At 29.6% G+C, this 21,271-nt stretch overlaps 1 protein-coding gene across 6 annotated transcripts in view; it reads left to right on the forward strand.

Moving 5' to 3' along the window:
* LOC107847814 (carbonic anhydrase 2) overlaps positions 1 to 20,869 on the forward strand; it is a 45,035-nt gene extending 24,166 nt beyond the window's left edge. For 3 of the 6 annotated variants that reach the window (XM_047399663.1, XM_047399662.1, XM_047399664.1), the window contains one exon: positions 2,606 to 6,452. In XM_047399663.1, the coding sequence (XP_047255619.1) occupies positions 2,988 to 4,052 (1,065 nt within the window). In that variant the 5' untranslated portion in view covers positions 2,606 to 2,987 and the 3' untranslated portion in view covers positions 4,053 to 6,452. Of the gene's footprint in view, positions 1 to 2,605; positions 6,522 to 6,956; positions 7,019 to 7,429; positions 7,571 to 10,519; positions 10,569 to 11,174; positions 11,292 to 12,351; positions 12,406 to 17,428; positions 17,515 to 19,649; positions 19,756 to 20,516 lie in introns of those variants that run through there. The other 3 variants (XM_016692320.2, XM_047399665.1, XM_016692319.2) reach the window with 2 other exon arrangements.
* Positions 20,870 to 21,271: the final 402 nt, after the last annotated feature.

Consider the following 21,271-nt stretch of genomic DNA (forward strand, 5'->3'; position numbering starts at 1 on the left):
GTTAAGCTATCACAAAGCTAGAGAAAAAGTAGTAAATAACAAAGAATGCACTGAGCAAGAGAGTGAATGTTCAGATGATTTTAAGTGAGGAGGGAAACTATTTATAGGTCACACATGACCAATTAGAATTTGACACTCGAGTCCTCAAAGATTAAAATCTATATCGATGCACCACTAATAAATTCGTTAGTGAATCAGCTAATATTTTTGTACTTCTCAACTTAATACAACTTTGTCTACGCACCTGAGCGGCCTGATAAATTTATCTCATGTTTATCCCTTATGCCATGTCACCCAAAGTAATGGCTCACTGAGTCTTTATCCCTTATGAGAAGGCGTTTTTACTATCGTTAACTCGAGAGAGACTTCTCATAGCCTCTGTACTTGTGTATTGTGAAAAACTTTTACAGCGTGTCTTCTCTCAATGCCACGTGTTTCTAAATAGCTTTTACATCATACAAAACAAGAATGTTACTTTTCTATATTTAAAATTAATTCAATTTTATGATATAGTTTATCACCATGAATATCTAAAATTTGTTTTACATCATATACTTCCTACGTTTCATATTAGTTGGCCCCTTTAAACTTGGTATACCCATTAAGGAAAAAATTATTAGCAATTTATTTTACTAAATTAGCCTTATTAATTATACTTTGAAAATATAAATTTATTTTGACTACTACATACACTGACACATATACTACTACCTGTTCCATTGATGAGTAAAACTGATAGGGTAGTTAGTCAGTTAGTTAGTTAGCTGATAGATGAGTCAACTGTATAGATTGTTAGAGGTTGTTAAATAATGATTAGTTAGTTACAATGAGCTGTCAATGAGTTGCATACATGATTCACTTCTTAGCTCATTCTTAGCTCATCTTAACTCAAGTCTATAAATAGACTCATAACTGTAAAGCTTCAAATGAGAATAATGAAAATTCAACTTTCGGTTATCTTCCTTTTCTCCTTGATTGCAAGCTATCAAGCTGCAATCCTTCTATTTCACATGGTATCAGAGCCACGAGCTCAACACTAAGTGTGTTTTCAATCGCATTTTACTAAATTCTCTGCGCAATTTGAGATCTCTATTTCTGTACATCTTTGATCTCTGTTTTCCAGTTTCTTCTTCTTCGTAATTTCGATCTATATTGCAGTTACATCCTATCAGTCATGACGCCTAAAAGTGATCAAAGTGATCCAATTTTCATTGGTGCATTTGATAGTTCCAGTGTTGTACTTGTTCCAATCAAGTTAATTGGTTTAAAAAATTATAGTTTATGGAGTCGATCGATGCGTATTGCTCTCTTAGAGAAGAGAAAGTTTGGATTTGTCACTGGAACTTGCAGCAAGGAATCATATAGAGAAGAGCTTTATGAGAAGTGGAAAACATGTAATGCAATTGTGCTTTCCTGGATCATGAACACTGTGAGTGAAAGTCTGTTATCTGAAATTGTTCATGCCACGAATGCTTGTGCAGTTTGGGAAGACTTGAAGAAGAGATATGAAAAGGTGAATCGTATGCTTATATATCAATTGCATCGTGAAATTAATATGCACTCTCAAGGTACAGACTTAATCTCAACTTATGTTACCATATTGAAGAGTTTATGAAGTGAGTATGATGTACTAGTGCCAAATCCTAGTTGTGATTTCCCTAAGTCTAGAGAGTACTAAGATCATGTGTATCAACTTAGACTTTTACAGTTTTTAAGTGGCCTAAATGAGTCCTATGATCAACCTAGAAGACAGATATTGCTCAAGGGAGTGACTCCTACTTTTAACCAAGCTTATGCTATGCTTATAGAGGATGAAATCCAACATTCAGCTTGTATGATGACTGTAAATGACATATCAGAACCACTTGCTATACAAGTGAATCAAAATTATGGTTTTGGACAAAGCAACACTAACTATAAAGGCAGAAAGTGTGATTACTGTCATCTCTTGAGTCATACCAAAGAAACTTGTTATAAGTTGGTAGGGTATCCAAATGACTAGAAAAATAAGAAGAAACAAGGCTACAACTCTAACTTCAGATCACAGAATACTGGAAGTAACAACTTCTCCACACACAATGGTGGTAACAACTTTGTCAACACTGGTAACAAGGCTTCTCAGGCTCCAACTATGGTAGTTGGTTAGGTTGATACTGCTAGTTCTAGTCCTGAAGTGACTCGGGGACCACTGGCCAAGCCTCACACATTCACTAAGAAGAAGTACACTCATATTATGACCATTTTGAGCAAATATACAAAAGATATGAAGCAAGTAAATATGACAGGCATTACTACTTGTTTCTTGTACAAAGCATGTCCTGACAGGTGGATTATAGACTCAGGTGCTACACATCATGTGTCTGCACATAGACGCTTATTCAAAAGAAGTACTAGATTAGACTCTAAACATTTGAACAAGCTGTACCTCTCAACAGGTGATGAAGTGACAATCTCACACACTGAAGAAGCTTATATTTTTGCAGATGATGTGATCAAAGATATTCTACTTGTTCCAGACTTCAAACTCAATTTGTTGTTTTTTGATAAGATAACCAAAGAGCTTTCATGCTTTGTATCCTTTTGTCCTGATTTTTGTATCTTTCAGGACCTCTTCAATGGCAAGGTGAAGGGGACTGGTAAATAAGAGGTGGACTGTATGTTCTTAAAGGTGGTTGGACATGAGATACTAATCAGTCCAGATCAAAAACCTGCAGATTCATTGCAGAAGTCTCAACTTCCAGTTGCAGCTTATGGAACCAAAAACTTGGACACCCTGTTGCTCAGGTTCTCAAGTGTTTGGAAATTTTGAAGAATCCTAGTGATGTAAATATGTTGAATAAATGTACTGTGTGTCCACTAGCTAAACAGACAAAATTGTCATTTTCTACAAGTACTACTAGACGCTCTATTTGTTTTGAACTTATCCACATGGATTTATGGGTCCATAAAAAACTTCTATTTTTGATAACAAATGTTATTTCTTGATTATGGTAGATGACCATAGTAGGTACACTTGGGTGCACCTATTGCTGTTAAAGTCTGAGGCCATAGTGGTCATTAAAACATTCATTTCCATGATTAGAACTCAGTTTGAAATAGTGGTGAAAACCATTAGATCTGATAATAGAACTGAATTTATTAACTCTCAATGTAAGACATTATTCCCGTCCCTAGGCATTCTGCATCAGACCAGTTGTCCTCACACTCCTCAACAGAATAAAGTTGTGGAGAGGAAGCACATACATATATTAAACATAGCCAGAGCACTCAAGTTTCAGTCTCACTTGCCCATTAAGTATTGGGGACTATGTGTAAAGGCTACAGTATATCTAATAAACAGGTTACCATCTTCTGTTCTGAGTGGTATGAGCCTATTTCAGTTGATGTTTTCCAAGGATCCCAAGCTATCTCATCTCAGGGTATTTGGTTGCTTATGCTATGTCACTATCCTTCCAAGAGATGATAAATTCACAGAAAGAGCCAAACCTGCAGTATTGATGGGATATTTTGAGTCTCAGAAGGGATATTTGATGTTGGATTTCACCTCAAAGGGACTATTAGTCAGTAGAGATATTGTGTTTTATGAAAATGCATTTCCCTCATCTGAAGAAGATATCATTAACTTCTTGATCCCCACGGATAATGAAATATTTCCTGAGCCAGCTACTGATAGTATTACTGAAGAAGTTTCAATTGAGGAGGAAAGCATTTCTAATGCTACAGTACCAGGTGCAGCTTCACCTGGCACCACTCATGAAGAAACATGTCAAGATAATTGTTCCATAACTCAACCCTTTTCCAGTAGACCAAGAAGAATAAGCAGACTACCAGTGTGGATGCATGATTATGGTGATACTTCCAGAAACCAGAGATGCAAACATCCATTAGCCAACAGTCTGTCTTACAAAAATCTGAGTACTACTTATCAATGCCATTTAACCAAATTCTCCACTTTGACTGAGCCTCAGCACTATAAACAAGCTATAAAAGATGCAAGGTGGGTGGAAGCTATGAAGTTAGAGATTCAGGCCTTAGAAGCTAACAACATATAGATCACTGTTGATCTACCTAAAGGAAAGAATACTGTTGGTTCCAAATGGATATACAAAATCAAATATCTTGCAAATGGTGAAGTGGAAAGGTTCAAAGCAAGATTAGTGGCCAAAGGATATAGCCAACAGGAGGGCTTAGATTATCATGAAACCTTCTCACCAGTGGCTAAGATGGTTACAGTCAGATGTGTGATTGCAGTAGCTATATCTAAAGGTTGGAATCTGCGTCAAATAGATGTGCATAATGCATTCCTCCAAGGGGATCTTGAGGAGGAAGTCTACATGGAAATTCCAGAAGGATTTACAAGACAGGGGAAGCACAAGGTGTGTAAGTTGATCAAATCCTTGTATGGTCTTAGGCAAGCCTCTAGGCCGTGGAATCTGAAGCTCACTCATGCTTTACTTGATGCTGGTTTTACCCAGAGTGTGCATGACTATTCCCTATTCACTTTGCATCAAGGTAATGATACTATTATAGTGCTAGTATATGTTGATGATTTGCTAATTACTAGGAGCAGTGCATCATTAATCAATGCCACAAAAATCAATTTGCATCAACAGTTTAAAATGAAAGACTTAGGGGATCTCAAGTATTTTTTTAGGCATTGAAGTTTTAAGATCAGCATCAGGGATCATATTGAACCAAAGAAAGTACATTCTTGAGTTGATTGCTGACACAGGGTTTAGTGGTTCTAAACCGGCTATCACCCCTCTAGAATCTAATGTCAAGTTAACCTCAATTGAGTATGATCATGCCACAGGTGCACAAGATGATGAGTTGATGTCTGACATTTCACTTTACCAAAGACTTGTTGGCAAACTTATGTATGCCACTATTACAAGGCCAGACATTAACTTTGTTGTTCAAACTCTCAGCCAATGCATGCAACACCCCAAGAAATCTCGCCGGGAAGTAGCTACTAGGGTGGTCAGATACCTTAAAGGTTCTGTTGGTCAAGGTATCTGGTTCAAGGCTGAGCCTGCTACTACTCTAACTTGCTGGTGTGACTCAAATTGGGTTGTTTGCCCCAACAACAAAAGATCAGTTACTAGTTATGTCATTCACTTTGGTGAATCACTAATATCATGGATATAAAAAAAAACAGCACACTGTTTCCAGGAGTTCTGCTGAAGCTGAGTACAGAAGTATGGCTTCAGCGGTTGCGGAGCTTACTTGGTTGGTTGGTTTATTTCAGGAACTCAGGGTTCATGTCACCCTTCCTGTTTCAGTCTTCAGTGACAGTAATTCAGCCATTCAATTGGCCAACAACCTTGTGTTTCATGAGAGAACCAAACATATTGAGATTGATTGTCACTTCAGCAGGGACAAGATTAAAGATGGCTTGATTAAGGCTCTATATGTTCAATCAGTGATCAACTTTCTGACCTGCTTACCAAGGGCCTGAACCTTGCTCAACATACTCATTTACTAAGCAAGCTTGGTGTGCTAAACATTCTTCACCCTGCAGCTTGAGGGGAAGTGTTTTGACTACTACATACACTGACATATATACGACTATCTATTCCATTGATGTGTAAAACTGATAGGATAGTTAGTCAGTTAGTTAGTTAGCCTATAGATGAGTCAACCGTATAGATTGTTAGAGGTTATTAGATAATGATTAGTTAGTTACAATGAGCGGTCAATGAGCTGAATACATGATTCACTTCTTAACTCATTGTTAGCTCATCTTAACTCAAGCCTATAAATAGACTCATAACTGTAAAGCTTCATGTGAGAATAATGAAAATTCAGCTTCCGTTTATCTTCTTTTTTCTCCTTGATTGCAAGCTATCAAGCTGCAATCCTTCTATTTCACAAAATTTAAGTTTATACATTTTATTTAGTCATTAATGATAAGAATAGTATCGAAAAAATATAATAATATTTTTTTAATTTTATAAAAGAAATAATTAAATTAAAATAAATAGTTTTTTTAAAAAAAGTCAATTAATATAAAACGGAGAGATCTTTCTATTTTAAGGTTCATGTTTAGTCAAATAATTTTACGGAAATTGAAACCAACGAGTAACACTGCATGATAGAATTTGATTGCAGGAAATAGTTAAAATTTATAAAAGGTCATAATTGAGATAAGAAACGATTTTAATTGACAACACAGAAAGTGAAACTAATGGCCCATTCCCAGAACCGCACTGCAAATGGGTGATGTTCCATGCGTTGAATATTCATCATCTCAATCTAATTAAATACAATTTTCCCTTTCAACTCTAAAATAAATAAACAATTATCCAAATTTCAATCCACACACAAGATCAAAATTAACCATACATTAACCTCTCAATTAACCATGGTTAAATCCCCTTTCTTTAAATACCGTCCACATGCGACAGAAAGAACGTGAGTTTGTTTATTGGTGTGTGTTTTTCCTTTATACTGGAAAAAAGAAAATAAACCATCCTCCTCCTCAATCAAAAATGACTTTATTTTCAACTAGTGCTCGAGAGGTATATTTAAATCTCCATAATCTTCATAGAATTCTTTTTTTTTTTTTTTTGGCGTTTTTAATTTCCGACTTTTGATCCATTCTTCTCTGATTCAAATTGAATTTTCTCGGTTATGTATATGTTTTCTTTGCAACAAATTTTATATCCCAATTTCTTAGGGATTCACATTTAATAAAATTTTGTTGTTCACAGCATACACTAGATCAATTTCTTCAAACTTTTCAAAATGTATTTTAATTCATTTGATTGAATCCTTTTTTTTTTTTATGTAGAATTATCGAAATAAATTAAGATCAAATGATCATATGAGATTATCAATTTTATTATTATATGATGTTTTTGGTGAAATTATTATTACAACATAATATTTTGATGAGTAGCAACGTTGTTGTAAACACGATTAATGTTGTTTTGTCTGTTTTTGTTGACTTGTAGGTTACGAAAATGGCAGAAGATTCATATGAAGAAGCCATTGCAGGACTGAAAAAGCTTCTCAGGTAGAGTAGTGTAGTACCAGTAAAATTTTCATTTCATTTTCTGTCCTTTCTACTTAGGATTTTGGTAGCTTCTATAACGTAATTAGTGAACTGAATTCTGTCCTGATCCGTAATTTCACAGTTTCCGATAAAAAAGGATAGATGATGATTTCATCGTCCCATTTTGAGAAATCCTAACTGTTTTGTCGCCATTGTAATGGACCCAGTCTTTTTGTCAGTGGGTCCCACACGGAGTCAATTATTTTATTTTATTTTATTTTAATAAATTTTTGTTATGAAAATTGTACCATTAGAAATCGCTTTATCCTTATTATTATGAGATTTCTGAAAGCAATTCGGATATATTTTTATTTAGAAAAAAGTATATTAAGTACTTTAATTTTTGTTTTTTTATGGTTTTGTGGTTGGTAGTGAGAAGAATGAGCTGGAAGATGCAGCTGCCGCGAAGATAAGGCAATTGACGGCGGAGCTAGAAGGTGTCGAAGGAAAAAAGTCAGACCCGGATGAGAAGATCCGAGCCGGATTTGCACATTTCAAGGCGGAGAAATATGAGTAAGCCAAAAATTAGCAAGTGGTTATTACTTTTTTTTTTTTTTTCGACAACCAAAAAGTACTACTGCCTTTGTCCATGTTATAGTATATATATTTTATTTTTAGTTCGTTTAAAAAAATATTAATTTATTATAAATAAAAGAATTAAAATTTTATTTTTAATAAAAATAATTTATAATAATTATATAAATATTAAAAATTATTTTAAATATTAATTTTAATAACTTTTTAAAATATTATTATAAATTAAAAGATGTCACATTTGGTAGAAGGAAGTAGCGACTACTTTTCCGTAAAAGAACTGTGTCCTTTGCCATTAAAAATGGTGGCTGAACCTTTCTGGCATAAAATTGCATCATTCTCGGATATGCGGCCAGAATTATTTTTTCTCTTTTTTCTTTTTCATATTTATAAATTCGTGCTCTAAAACGTATTTTTTCTGTCACATTTTAACTATTGATTAAGATTAAAAGCTATTTTAAAAATTATTACTTTCTCCATTTAAAAAAGAATGACCTACTTTACTTTTTAGTCCGTTTAAAAAAGAATGAGCCTTCCTTTTTTTGGTAATACTTTAATTTTAATTTTCCACATGACATATTTAGGACCACAAGATTAAAGGATATTTTAGTACATTTAACACAACTTTAATTTAAGGCCACAAGATTCAAAAGTTTCTTTATTTTCTTAAACTTTATGCCAAGTCAAATAGGTCATTCTTTTTTAAACGGAAGAGTATTATTTTTAAAATTTTATAATTAAAATTTAATTTTTATATTTTTAATATTTAAACAATTATTTTTGTAATATTGATTATTTGTCAAAAGATATATAAATAAAGTAGCTTAATAAATTACATTATATATTTTTTAATAAAAATCAAAATGCTAAATCAATCGTTAAAATTAGAAGCAGAGAATAATAAGCTGACATGATTCAAATTGGTTATTCGTTTTCCGCTACTGAAGGTTGAAAGTTTGACTCACCCATGAAAATGGTACTCCGTTGAATTATTAGTGATTGGAACTTATTGCTCCCTCGAATTCTTTTATATGTAAGTTCAATCCAAAAAATTAAAAATCCAAATTGTGGTCTATATTTTTTATCCTGTATACATGTCTATGTCTTCCAGAGATTTCATTATTGTTGATAGAATTCATGTCATTTTATAATTATGATAGTATAAAGAAGGTATTAATGGTTTATTCTAATTCCACTCTAAACTATTCTTTCTAGTCATATTAGAGTTAGTTCTTTAGAAAAGAACTAAAAGTAATTTGGTCAACCCCCTTTATAACTGATGGTACTTCCTCCATCCATAACTATTTATTCATTTTTAAATTTATACGTATACCTTGTTGACTTGACACATATAGTAAAAATATCACTCTTTAAATATAATAATTTTTAAAAAAATATAATGAATAATGTATTGTATTTAATATCAAAAATAAAATAAATAAAAATATATAAATTATTCATTAATTTTATAAATTGAATAAATATTATTTAACATGTCAAAATAAACAAGTAAAAAAGGGGGATTAAATGAATTTCTACGTAGGGATAGGCCTGCCAGAAATAGTGGCATGGAAAGCAAAAGTTATTAGTTTTAAACATGAAATAACACGTAGAATATAATACGTTTTTTGACAGTTAATATTACCTTTTTAGCCTTTTTTATACGAAGAATGTTGAATTGGATATGAAATTTAATTACTTTTTTTTAACACATCAAAGTATTTGTAAAATTTGTGGTCTCTCGTTGTATAAGTATAACTAACTATAAAAGCTTGTCATTACAAATAAAATAGAAAGGTTACACAAAAAATATTCCCTCAATTCTTATAATTACTTATTTATATTTTAATTGACTTGATATATCTCTTAAAAAGTCTAATATATAAAATGATAATTTTATTATATTAATTTAATTATTACATATCACTTAAACATATAAAATAATAAATAGTCTTTTGATTTTTCAATCAGGATAATTAGAAGTAAATATATCTATTTTTAGTATCTGAATAGGTTAAAGTGTAAAAAGAATTAGTAACTAAGATTTTGGTACTTCTAAAAACGAAAGTGACATGAGTGGATTGCCAAATGTCTAGTGTCTGGAAAATAGTGGAATCTCAGATCATTGAAGGTCCTAGCAATATGTCCCACTATTTCTTCTTGTATAAAAATCATGGTCCTAAATTGAGAAAAAGACCTTCAAATTAATAGATTATACCCACTGTTTTTCTTGTATAAAGTCATGGTCCTAAATTGAGAAAAAGACCTTCAAATTAATATATTATGCCCACTATTTTTTCTTTTATAAAATCATGGTCCTACATCGATTGAGCAAAAGACCTTCAAATTTGTGGAGTAGAATACGGCACGTCTTGCACATAAAAGATTAGCTAAAAGGAAAGGATAGTTACCCAAACAGTCCTCTGGATTCAATGCTTATTTTTTTTTTTAGTAAGGATACATAAATTATTACTTATATTGGTTATAGATGATTATAAACGTGTTATACATGAGTTATATAAATATTTTACGATTGACAACTATATCGTTACCCAAATAGTTCACTGGATTCAATGTTTATTTTTTTTTTAGTCAGGATACATAAATTCTATATTGATTATAGATGATTATATATGTATTATATATGAGTTATATAAATATTTTACATTTGACAGTTATCTTTAAATTTTAAAGTTGGATTGATAGTGATGTAGAGTAACAGAAAAAACATTATTTTTAAAGATAATTTTAAGTTTATTTAAAGCAAATACGTATGGTATGATGTTTAAAAAAATGGTCTAGTCAAAGATAAAGAATCTTTCTAATTTGAAAACCTTCTTTAGTTAGTTTTTAGTAGATATTTATGACAAAAATAATCACGCTAAATAATTTTAAATTCCTAACCTTATTTTTATATTTTATTTATAGGAAAAACCCAGACTTGTATGGACAGCTTGCCAAAGGTCAGAGCCCTAAGGTAATTCATACTACTCCCCTCCGAAGTTAGTTGAATTTTCCTTTTACATGCCCTTTAAAACATTAAATATGAAGGATGATTTTACCAATTTATTTTAAAGAATTTTTTTTTTTTTTGAAACTTTACAAACTTGTTACACTTTCTAATAAAATTAATCGTAAGGATAGAATAAAAAAAATTAATTAATTCTCTTTTGACTTTATAAATTAACAAATAATTTGAAATAACTATTTTTAATAAGATGGAATGACGAAAAAGTAATAATTATTCTTAACCATGACTTGTTACCATGGTGTCATTCCCCTCCACCCCCAACCCCCTACTAATAAAACAAGTTGGTGTACATTCCACCAACAAAAAATTACAAAAAGATCTCAAATCTCTCTAGCAAGATGTTCGGCAAGAATCATGACCCCCCTTTTTGTCCAAAATATTTTATGTAAATCAATGTCAATACTTGCCGTGCGTGCACAATGTGAATTGTTCCCCAATGTTGAGCTTAATTTTATTTTTTGGACTGCACGATTATAGTGATGGCGTTTAAGGCACGTTAATTGGTACTTGCTTAGGAACTTTCATGTATAATTGGTATTAAATTACGTGCAGTTCTTGGTATTTGCCTGCTCGGATTCTCGAGTATGCCCATCCCACATTCTCAACTTTCAACCAGGGGAAGCTTTTGTTGTCCGTAACATTGCCAACATGGTCCCTCCTTATGACCAGGTGATTCATTTTTTACTATCTTACTATCTTTCTATCCAAAGAAAAAGTACTAAAAAAATATAGTAATATCCACTTGTTTTTTTCGTCATGTAATTAATTTCATTCAAGAGTTATCCTAAATGACATTTCACTCCCCACCACCATCACCAAACTATTGTTGCAGCTAGCCTACAAATTGCTATTTGGTGAATGCTAAAGGAGTTTGTTGCCAAACTTGTTTTAGCCAAATGACACGTTAAAATTAGAGGACAAAATTTGAGGTCATATATGCAAAGGTGGGATCAATAATTGAATTTAACTTTTGAGGTGTGTTGAAGCCCACAAGACGTTTCCCCATTATATTATCGGAAATTTATGCTATGAAACAAAATTTTCCCACCCATTTTTCGTTGAATCATCTCACTATAAAAATGCATGGTGAAAAATATATTTTTCCTGAAACACTGGAAATTAAGCTTTCTAATTTTGTACACTACTATTTTTTTTCCCACTAATTTAATCAAATCATAATATATGTGGGAATAGGTAAATTAGCCATTGTACAATTTTCAGTAAGGAATTTCAAAGGAAAAATAGTTACTAATTTTTAGTAGTGCCTCGTGGTAATAAAACATGAGAGGACCCAAAAGCTGAGTCAGTGTATACCACATATATTTTGATGACCGATATTAGGCGGTGACACCCAATTTACTGTTTTCAATTCGAACTATATAAGTATAGAACTGATAATTCTAATTTGGATATACAAATAAGTTTGTAATCTCTGCCACAATAGAAGTAAGGCAATGTAGTACCATGCTGCAGACTTTATCAACAAGAATCAAAATTCGAAAAGAATGGAATGAAACAAAAGTAAAAGAGATCAATGATGTGGATATGTATGGCATAAAGTTTTCATTAATATTCGCAGTTCAATTACAGATTCTGAAACATGTATGTTACAGTGGGGCGCATCTTTAACTCATTATTATTTATCCTGTACTTTTTCACTGTACTTTTTCACGTTATTATTCTAATTGACAACACTATTTAAGCCCTTATGTTTTGTTATACATTACAGACAAAATATTCTGGGGTAGGTGCAGCAGTAGAATATGCAGTTGTCCACTTGAAGGTCAGTCATTTTTATACACCTGTATGACAATTTAAATTAATTTTTACACGTCTGCTCAATTATATTAGTCCATTAGTTAATAAATGTAGCTCATTTTATCCTTAATTAGCAGTACTATTCTATGTGACAGTTAATTAATGAGGGCAAGAACTCAAAAAAGTGTCATTTAGTCTGCCATTTCATGATCCATTGGTCCAAAGCTACCTAATTAATTCAATTGAAGAGATGCCTTTTTTACTTTCTTCCCATATTTATGTTACTAGTGAAAAGAGTCTAGCTTCGCACGCTAATAAATATTTTTATTAAATACATAAAAAATTTAAATTTTAATACTCAAGTGTAAAGAATGTGTTTTATTTTTTTTTTCAGAAAAAAATCAAATGCAATTAAATTAAACTTAATGCTTTAAATTTGTTTTCATAGATTATGTAGATATATCTTAAGAATTCGTACACTATAAATTTTTATTCAATCATGCATATAATTAAACTTTAAAAAAGCTATATATTTAATTAATATATGTCTCAAAATATATAAAAATCAATCGAAGAGAAGATTTTATAATAACAGAAATATTTCATAATAACAATAAATAATCATAAGTTTCTGCAAATAATATTTTTGAACTTAATTAATTCTAGCCACAAAGAACATTATAATAAAATAAATCTCATTTCGAGTAAAAGAAACTTATATCAATTTATTCATAAGGTAGAAAAAACTATAATTGCTTTTGTTGAATAATATTTATATATGTTTGTGAAAACATGGGTCAAGCATCAACATGAAAATTTTAAGTAACACTCTTTTGTTGTTGGTGACGCTATTGCACTTTTCTCAAAGTTGATAATAGGATGCATTGTTTTGTCTTTATAACCCCCGTAACTTCATTAGCTTCTCATTTTCCTCAATTATTTTATTTTGTTCATCTTTTTTCTTCATTCCTACAGGAAGAAATTAAGAATATACTTATATGATATTGTTAGTTACTCTAAACAAACTTAAATGAATTTTTCAAATCTTAAATACCTAAAATTAAAATTTGTAACTTTTATGTGAGCAAAATTAAAATAAAGAAATTAAAAGAATATTCTTACCACTTAAGAACTCATAACTTAATTGATATTTTAGCACTTTGATTTGGTTGGTCTTGAATTCATCTAATGCAATTTAGTTTAAAAAAATAATCAAATAAATTAGCTCTAAAGAAATATTGTATAAATTAAAATGAGAGGAATACAATTTAAAATATTAAAAGAAATATTCCTACCTATAAATTTTTTATACAGCTTTGACAATCATGATTCTTCACGGGAAAGTAATATATGATGTGATGATTTACATTTTTTTCATGTTTTTCCTTACCCTTATATATGGTAAAGTAAAGAAGAAGAAAAAGAAAGACTTAGAAAGCGAATTTTTTGAAACAAAACATTAGTTTATATAGGAAAAGTGGAGGAATTTCATAAGGTTTTCATAAATTTACGAATTAAATTTTGGAAGGTTATGAAGATTAAAAGTGGGAGTTATGAATATTATTAAGAGTATAAGTTGAAGAGGTATGAATATAGCCGTCAATATGGGTCAGGTCCGTTGGTGCGGTCCGACCCAACCTGTAATTTGATGAAGTTAGACTTCAGTTTTTGCAGCTCATTTAAGAACAAACCTTTTTAGCCCGGTCCGGATAAACTCGTGGCCCATGGGGCTTGAGTAATATGGATTGGAATAGCCCGTGAGTCGGTCCGTAAGTCAAATACATGCAACTATTTAGATTGCTTATTAGTATTTTTATTTGGTTTGAAGAATATCATGCCAAAAGTTATTTAATTTCTCAATTAGGAGTATTTTTTTGGGGTGTTGGAGACTTGATTAACAAGTATCAACACTGTGTAATATTGTCTGGTAATATTTATGTTTATTAACATTTTAAAAGTAAATTATAAAATATTAATTTTTTAAAAGTGGGTTGCCCCGTGAGGCCCGCAGCCCACAGAGTAATATTGTGGGCTTAGTGTTTTTTGACCCATCATTTTGATGTGTTAGCCCAGCATGGTCTGTCAAACTCAAAGCCCTTGTGGGCTAGTCCGGATGGGTTGGGCCGACCCGTATTGACAACTCTAGGTATGAGTTATGAGTAGTTATTTTTATTTAAGTATGTGATTTTATTCTTCTAATTGCTAAAGACTTTTTCAATTCTTTTTTCTCCATAAACTAGTGAAATTATTTGCGCTTTGTGCGGTCATTTATATTAATATCTCAATAAATGAATTTAGACAGTATCACTAAATTTACAAAAATCAAAATTAAATTTTAAAAAACCTCATATATTTATATAACCAATGAATTTTGTAATATATTTTTATCTAATTAAGAATGATTCGATGAGTAGTTAAAAGAATTAGTAGGTAAAATTAGAATTGCATTAATTTCATCTTATATCTACTTAGCATACAAATAATGATACGTTTATTTGTACATTAAGAAAATAAATAAAATATTGAAATTTTTATTAACAATAAATAGTGTCATTAGGTAATAAATCAGGTCCAAGAGCAAATGTGATAATTATGTTCTTCTTTTTTATCATGAGTTGTAAGTTAAGTCAATTCCAATAATGTAATCGTTCACTATTGGAGTAGTTCACTAAACTAACAATAAAATTGTATAAAATGGGGATTTGCAAATATCATTCTAACAAATTAAACTTACACTTGATACAATAAGAAAGCTTGAAATTACTATTTCCTCCATTTCATTTTTTAGTTTATTTGATCAATGTTAGTTTATTTGATCAATGTTTGACTTATCACATTCCTAAAAAAGTATTTATTAATAGCTTTATTAAATACTTTATATAGTAAGGACAATATTAGAAAAAAAAATGATAAAGCATTCCACCACATTCTGAACATATTCAAATTTTAAGATTCACGATTTCTGTAACTATAATAAATTTAGAATTAGCTATGATAATTCAACTTGAATTCCTTTAATCCGCATGTGCTTGTATTCTAACTATTTTGGTGTTAAACCTTTTTAAATTTTGCTTCAAACTGTTGTACCTTTGTACGTTCCATGTGCATGGTAGAAACCAAATTATGCATTATATTATATCAACTCATAACTTCAGTCTTAAGTAAGTAGGGATTAGTAACAATCATTTAACATTTTGATAAATTTTATAATTGCCTATACTTGTCCTTGTTCCTTTGTATTTGGAGTTGCATGTGAATTAAACAAAAACATGTATAACAAGTGGAAATCAAAATCTACATATGAATTACATCAATTCTTAACGTAACTTCAGCCTTTAAGAAAGTAGATAGGAAAAAGTCATGATTTCCACCTCAAATTATATACAAAAAATTTAGATCACACTTAAATTATCATAGTGATCTATTATATACCTATACTATTTAAAAGTTAAATTATTATCTCAAACTAATGCCCAAGTTTAATTAGTGGAGTGTACTCCACTCGTCCTGTAGTGATGTCACGTGTTTAATTTAATTTTTCTATTTAATTAATGGCCCCTTAAATAAACCTAATCCGATCCAACTAATTTAACCCAATTCTAATCCGACCCAACCCGAATATTTCACTCTACATGATTTAAACAAGACATTTTAATATGAAATGACTTTTAAAAATTAATATTATCTGCGCATCGCGCGGACACGTACACTAGTTATAATCTAAATAAAAGAAATTTCAGAATAAAAAACATGTAAAAGGTGTCGTAGTAAGAGGATAAATCATGCAAAGTGATAAATAAAATTCTCGTTAACTTACACATTACTACTAGTCCACGACACTCTGACATATACTTTCTCATTTATTTTTATTTGCTCGTTGTATCAAAAATAAATACTATCTAATAATATTTATTTTATCTGTTAAAATATTATTTATTATTTAATATATTTTAAAATATTATATTTATATATTAAAATTACTTTATTATTTATTACTTTTTTAAAACGTCTAATTAAAATATAAGTGAATAAGTAAAGATAGAAATACTAATTCATTTTCCTATACAATTTCTTAGCACTTCTATGAAACTTTTTTTTTCTTTTAACGAATCTCGACAGATCATCTCCATGTTTAGTTATCAATCACCATTAAAAAAGATGAGGAAGAAATACACTTAGCCATGAAAATACCTTAATTAAGAAAACAAGCTTTAAGAGAGGTTGAACAAACACTTGAGGGAAGAAATAATTATCAAAATTTCAACAAAATTAAGATAAAAGAACTGTATTTTCTCGCAATATAGCAAGAAATCGAATGATTAAAAAGATTTAGTTACAATTCTTCAAACAAATGATCTTCAGTTTTGATTTTTGATGACAAATTTGGGAATTAGGATTCTTTAGTTTGGAGCCCCATGACTTAAATAAAGGATATTGTTGAATATATCCATTGGGAATTGAAAGTTACTCCCTCCGTTTCATAATAAATGTATTGTTGGATTTTGACACACATATTAAAAAAATATTAAAAACATAAATTTAACACAACTTTTTATTTTTACTCCCCTCAAAAAAAGTTGACCTTGTAATACCTTTTCAAAAGTTAATTGGTTGTCAATTAATAAGAGCAAATTTGAAAAAAAAATTCAATGATTCACTTATTTTGAAACATCAATAAATACCCAACAATTCACTTATTCCGAAACGGAGGAAGTATGATTTTTTAATGTTTTTAAACGTTTATTTTGGAGTTTCAAAAGGCTAGACGCGCCTAAATTGAGTGTAAGAAATAAGCGTAGAAATGAGTATTACGGAGAGATAATAATTTCACTTTTATATAATATAAATATGTAATAGATCACTATAATAGTTTGAGTATGACCTAGATTTTTGTATATAGTTTGAGATGGAAATCATAACTTTTCCCAACGTAGATATATTTCCCAAAGTAGATATATAAATTATTAATTGCCTGTACTTTTTCTACTTTTTCTTTGTCTCCAATTTATTTGGAGTTTTGTGAATATAAAAAGAAATAAAAATTGTAGGTGGAGAATATTTTGGTGATTGGACACAGCTGTTGTGGAGGTATTAAAGGACTTATGTCTATTCCCGATGATGGGTCCACTAACAGGTTGGTTATTTTATTTTTTTTTCGAAATACTCTCCATTTTATTTTAGTTAACTCTCTTTCTAAAAATATTTATTTTAATTTAATTATTATTTAATGAAATCAAGATTATTTTAATATGTTCTTTAAATAATACTTTTATCATTAAATGATTAAACAAGTTATATATATTTAAATTTATATTTTCAACGTATAATTAATAAAACTAATTTAATAAAATAAATTCCTTATAAATATTTTTTTTAATGATTATCTCAAGTTTATAGGGCTAACTAATACAAAATGAAGGGAGTAATTAAATAAATTTGCGATAATGAAAGTGGCCTTATCAATAAGCGAATAGTCACCTTATTAGAAAGTTGCTGATAATTCAAAAGATGATCAATTCACTTGAGTAATTCACGGGTGGTGCTCATATAAGTCAACTCTATTTAAAAGTTAAATGCATGTGGAATATACTTTTGCCCTCCAAAATTTTGGTAGTAATATTTTTTGTTTGTTTTAAACTATTGGAATTTTAGTCAATGTTCTAAAATATTTCATATTGACAGTCTAATAAATGTAATAATATAATAATATATAGAAGAGTGAAGAACGCACGCGAAGGTCGTCAAATTTTATTATATTAATTTTAATTAATTATTATATATTATTTACGTATTAAAAATTAATAATAGTTAATAAAAAATAAAATAGACATTTATGATATGTCTGCTTCAAGCGTAATTTTCTATTTCATCTGTAACTAATTATTATAAGATATCGAAGTATTAAGAAATAACATTTAATAAAAAATAAAATAAATAAAAAAATAATAAATTAACTATTGATGTTTTAAATTAACTTGACATATTATATGAGGCCCGCTTAAATTTTTTTCACATCTATTTTTTATAGTAATTTTTTTATATCATTCCTAATAAATTATTATGAGTCATTTAATGTATGTCCGCTTCACTGCTTCAATCGTGATTTTACTATATCACTCCTTATTAATTATTATGATTATCTAAGCATTAAAAAATTAATAATATTTTAAAAAAAAGTAAAATAGACACAAAATGATATGTCAACATAAAAAATTTAATTGACTATATTAGTGTCACATAAATTGGGATGAGACAAAGGAAGACATAAGTAACATATATTATTTGAAATGATGTATTGTAAATAACAATATTAAGAACTTAACATAAAAAATATATATAAAAAAAAATTTAATTGACAGTCGAAATTTTATTTGTGCCACATAAACTGGGACGGAGAGAGCCTTATTGAAAAATTATGTAAAGAAACATCATAAATCACATAATTAACTACTTAAAAAAAATTAAAAGATATAAAATATTTGGCTGACTCTCGAAATTATATCACTTAAATTGGAATAGAAAAAAAAATATAATAAATCACAATAATTAAAAATTTAAATAATTTTAATGAGTGATTATTTAAATTCCATTTGTATCACATAAATTGAGATAAAAAAATATATATTGAACCCGTGCGCGGTTGACGTCTAGTAAGATTGATATCTAGTAAGAATAAGAAGAACGATAATTTATAGTTATTTTTATGTACTTTTTAATATTTTAATTATAATTAAAAAATTAAGTTAACTAATTCAATTTGACATTAAAGATAAGTCACTAAATAAGCTCTTGATAAGTGAAAAGTATCATTTAAATTTAGATAAACAAAATAGTATTTGCTATTTTTACGAAGTGAAGAAAATGTTAATTACAATATATGTTTTCCCCAATTTTATCCTCAGTACTTGAAGAATGCAAATGATCATTAATTATTAATTTAAGTGAGAAAAAAAATAAGAGGAGTAAGACTATGGTTTCAAAAATCATCCACTTCCAGTCAGTCAAATCTGTTATTGAAGCTGCTGAAATTGAAATGTACTTGGAACTATTCTAGTAAAATTGAATACATTAATATCATTGTACTTTCATATGCTTTCTTTTTTATTTTTAATTTCCTTTGAAGAATATGAAATAATTATTCTCAATGGTATGTCCAGAATAGAAGCGCTGATCAAAGATTGTTGAGTAAATTGGTACTCTTATATGAAAGAGAGAGGGAAAAAATTTATATCCCAAGGTCTTATACTTTGACTACATGAAACTCTGCAGTGATTTCATTGAAGAATGGGTGAAAATCTGTTTAACAGCCAAGGCAAAGGTAAAGGCAGAATGCTGCAATTTGGATCCCGCTGAACAATGCACTAAATTGGAGAAGGTATAAATGTTTCCTCTTACTTCCTCCGTTTCGTTTTAGTTAACTCTCTTTTTAAAAATATTTGTTTTAATTTAGTTAGCCCTATTATGTTCTTGTAATGTTACCCTCAATATTAAATGACTAAACAAAGTATATTTACTCAAATTATATTTTCAAAGCATCATTAATAAGGCTAATTTGGTAAAATAAACTTCTAATAAATACTTTCTTAAGAGGAGTATCAAGTAAAAAAGGGCCAATTATTTTAAAACGGAGGGAGTAGATAACTAATATTTTTCGTTTCTCAATTTGTGTGATGCACTTTTCTTTTTAGAAGTTTTTTCAAAAATATGATATCTTTTTATATTTAAATATAAATTTGCTTTAAACATTTCATTTTACTCTTAATGAGATAATTTATAGCCATATAAAATCAAAGTACGAAAACACCGTGAAACTTATGGGTTCGGCACTAGCAGAGCCCCAATATCTTTGGTTCATACCTTGTATTTGTGTTAAATTATCCGCATAACTATTTTCTGGAATCTAGTAAAATTGACCTTTTAAAAGTTTAGCATCCATAAACTCAAAATTTTAGCTCTTTTTTTGCAAATATTTTGACTTATTTTAATTCACAAATTTCAAAAGTATTTCTTTGTTAAATACAAGGCTCAGTCAGACTCAAAGTATATCACATGGAATGAGCAGTGGGAGTAAAACTAACATTTGAGATATATATATATAAATGTAGTAATATCAAATTTTTGTCTGATGTGGAGCAGGAGGCTGTGAATGTATCACTAGGCAATTTATTGACATATCCGTTTGTGAGAGAAGCTGTGGTGAAGAAAAGCATTGCACTAAAAGGAGGACACTATGATTTTGTGAATGGATCTTTTGAGCTCTGGAATATTGACTTCAAACTTAACCCTTCTATTTCACTCTAAACTTGGTGTAAAATTTTCAACTTTCATGTAACCAATTATAATTGTGTTTCATGGTCTTTTTTCTTCACTTTGCATTTTGATATTGTAAATGCATGTATTATTGAACAACAATGTGGTGTGTCACAGAATAATTTTAACTGGCTGATTGATCAGCTTTGGGCTTAATATTATCTACTTTGTTTTTTACACAACCTTCCTTATTGATGAGCCAAAGGTTTACTGACCAGTTACAATATGTTTGAATCTCCATTTAAGTTATATTTCCAATAGAGGAATCATAATTTTCACTAACGAGATTAATAATATTCAATAGATGAACACACGAACTACTTGAAGGATGTCAACATTTACTTTATATACATAAATACTAATTTTAATCATGTACAAACAACATAAATTTTCGTTGAAGGAGTTCGGATGAACCAGTCGCCCCAAGCTGGTCTACCCTGTATAGTTGGAAGTGCAAGAAACTTTTACATTGTCAAATATATTTTATTTGTTGCAGTAGGTAATGAATTTTATTTTTAAAATTATAAATTTTACATTTTATAATTTAGGGCAGAGGACTAGGGCCAGTTTTGGGTCGCTAG

The sequence above is a fragment of the Capsicum annuum genome, chromosome 11 (assembly GCF_002878395.1).
Source record: "Capsicum annuum cultivar UCD-10X-F1 chromosome 11, UCD10Xv1.1, whole genome shotgun sequence".
Taxonomy (NCBI): Eukaryota; Viridiplantae; Streptophyta; class Magnoliopsida; order Solanales; family Solanaceae; genus Capsicum; species Capsicum annuum.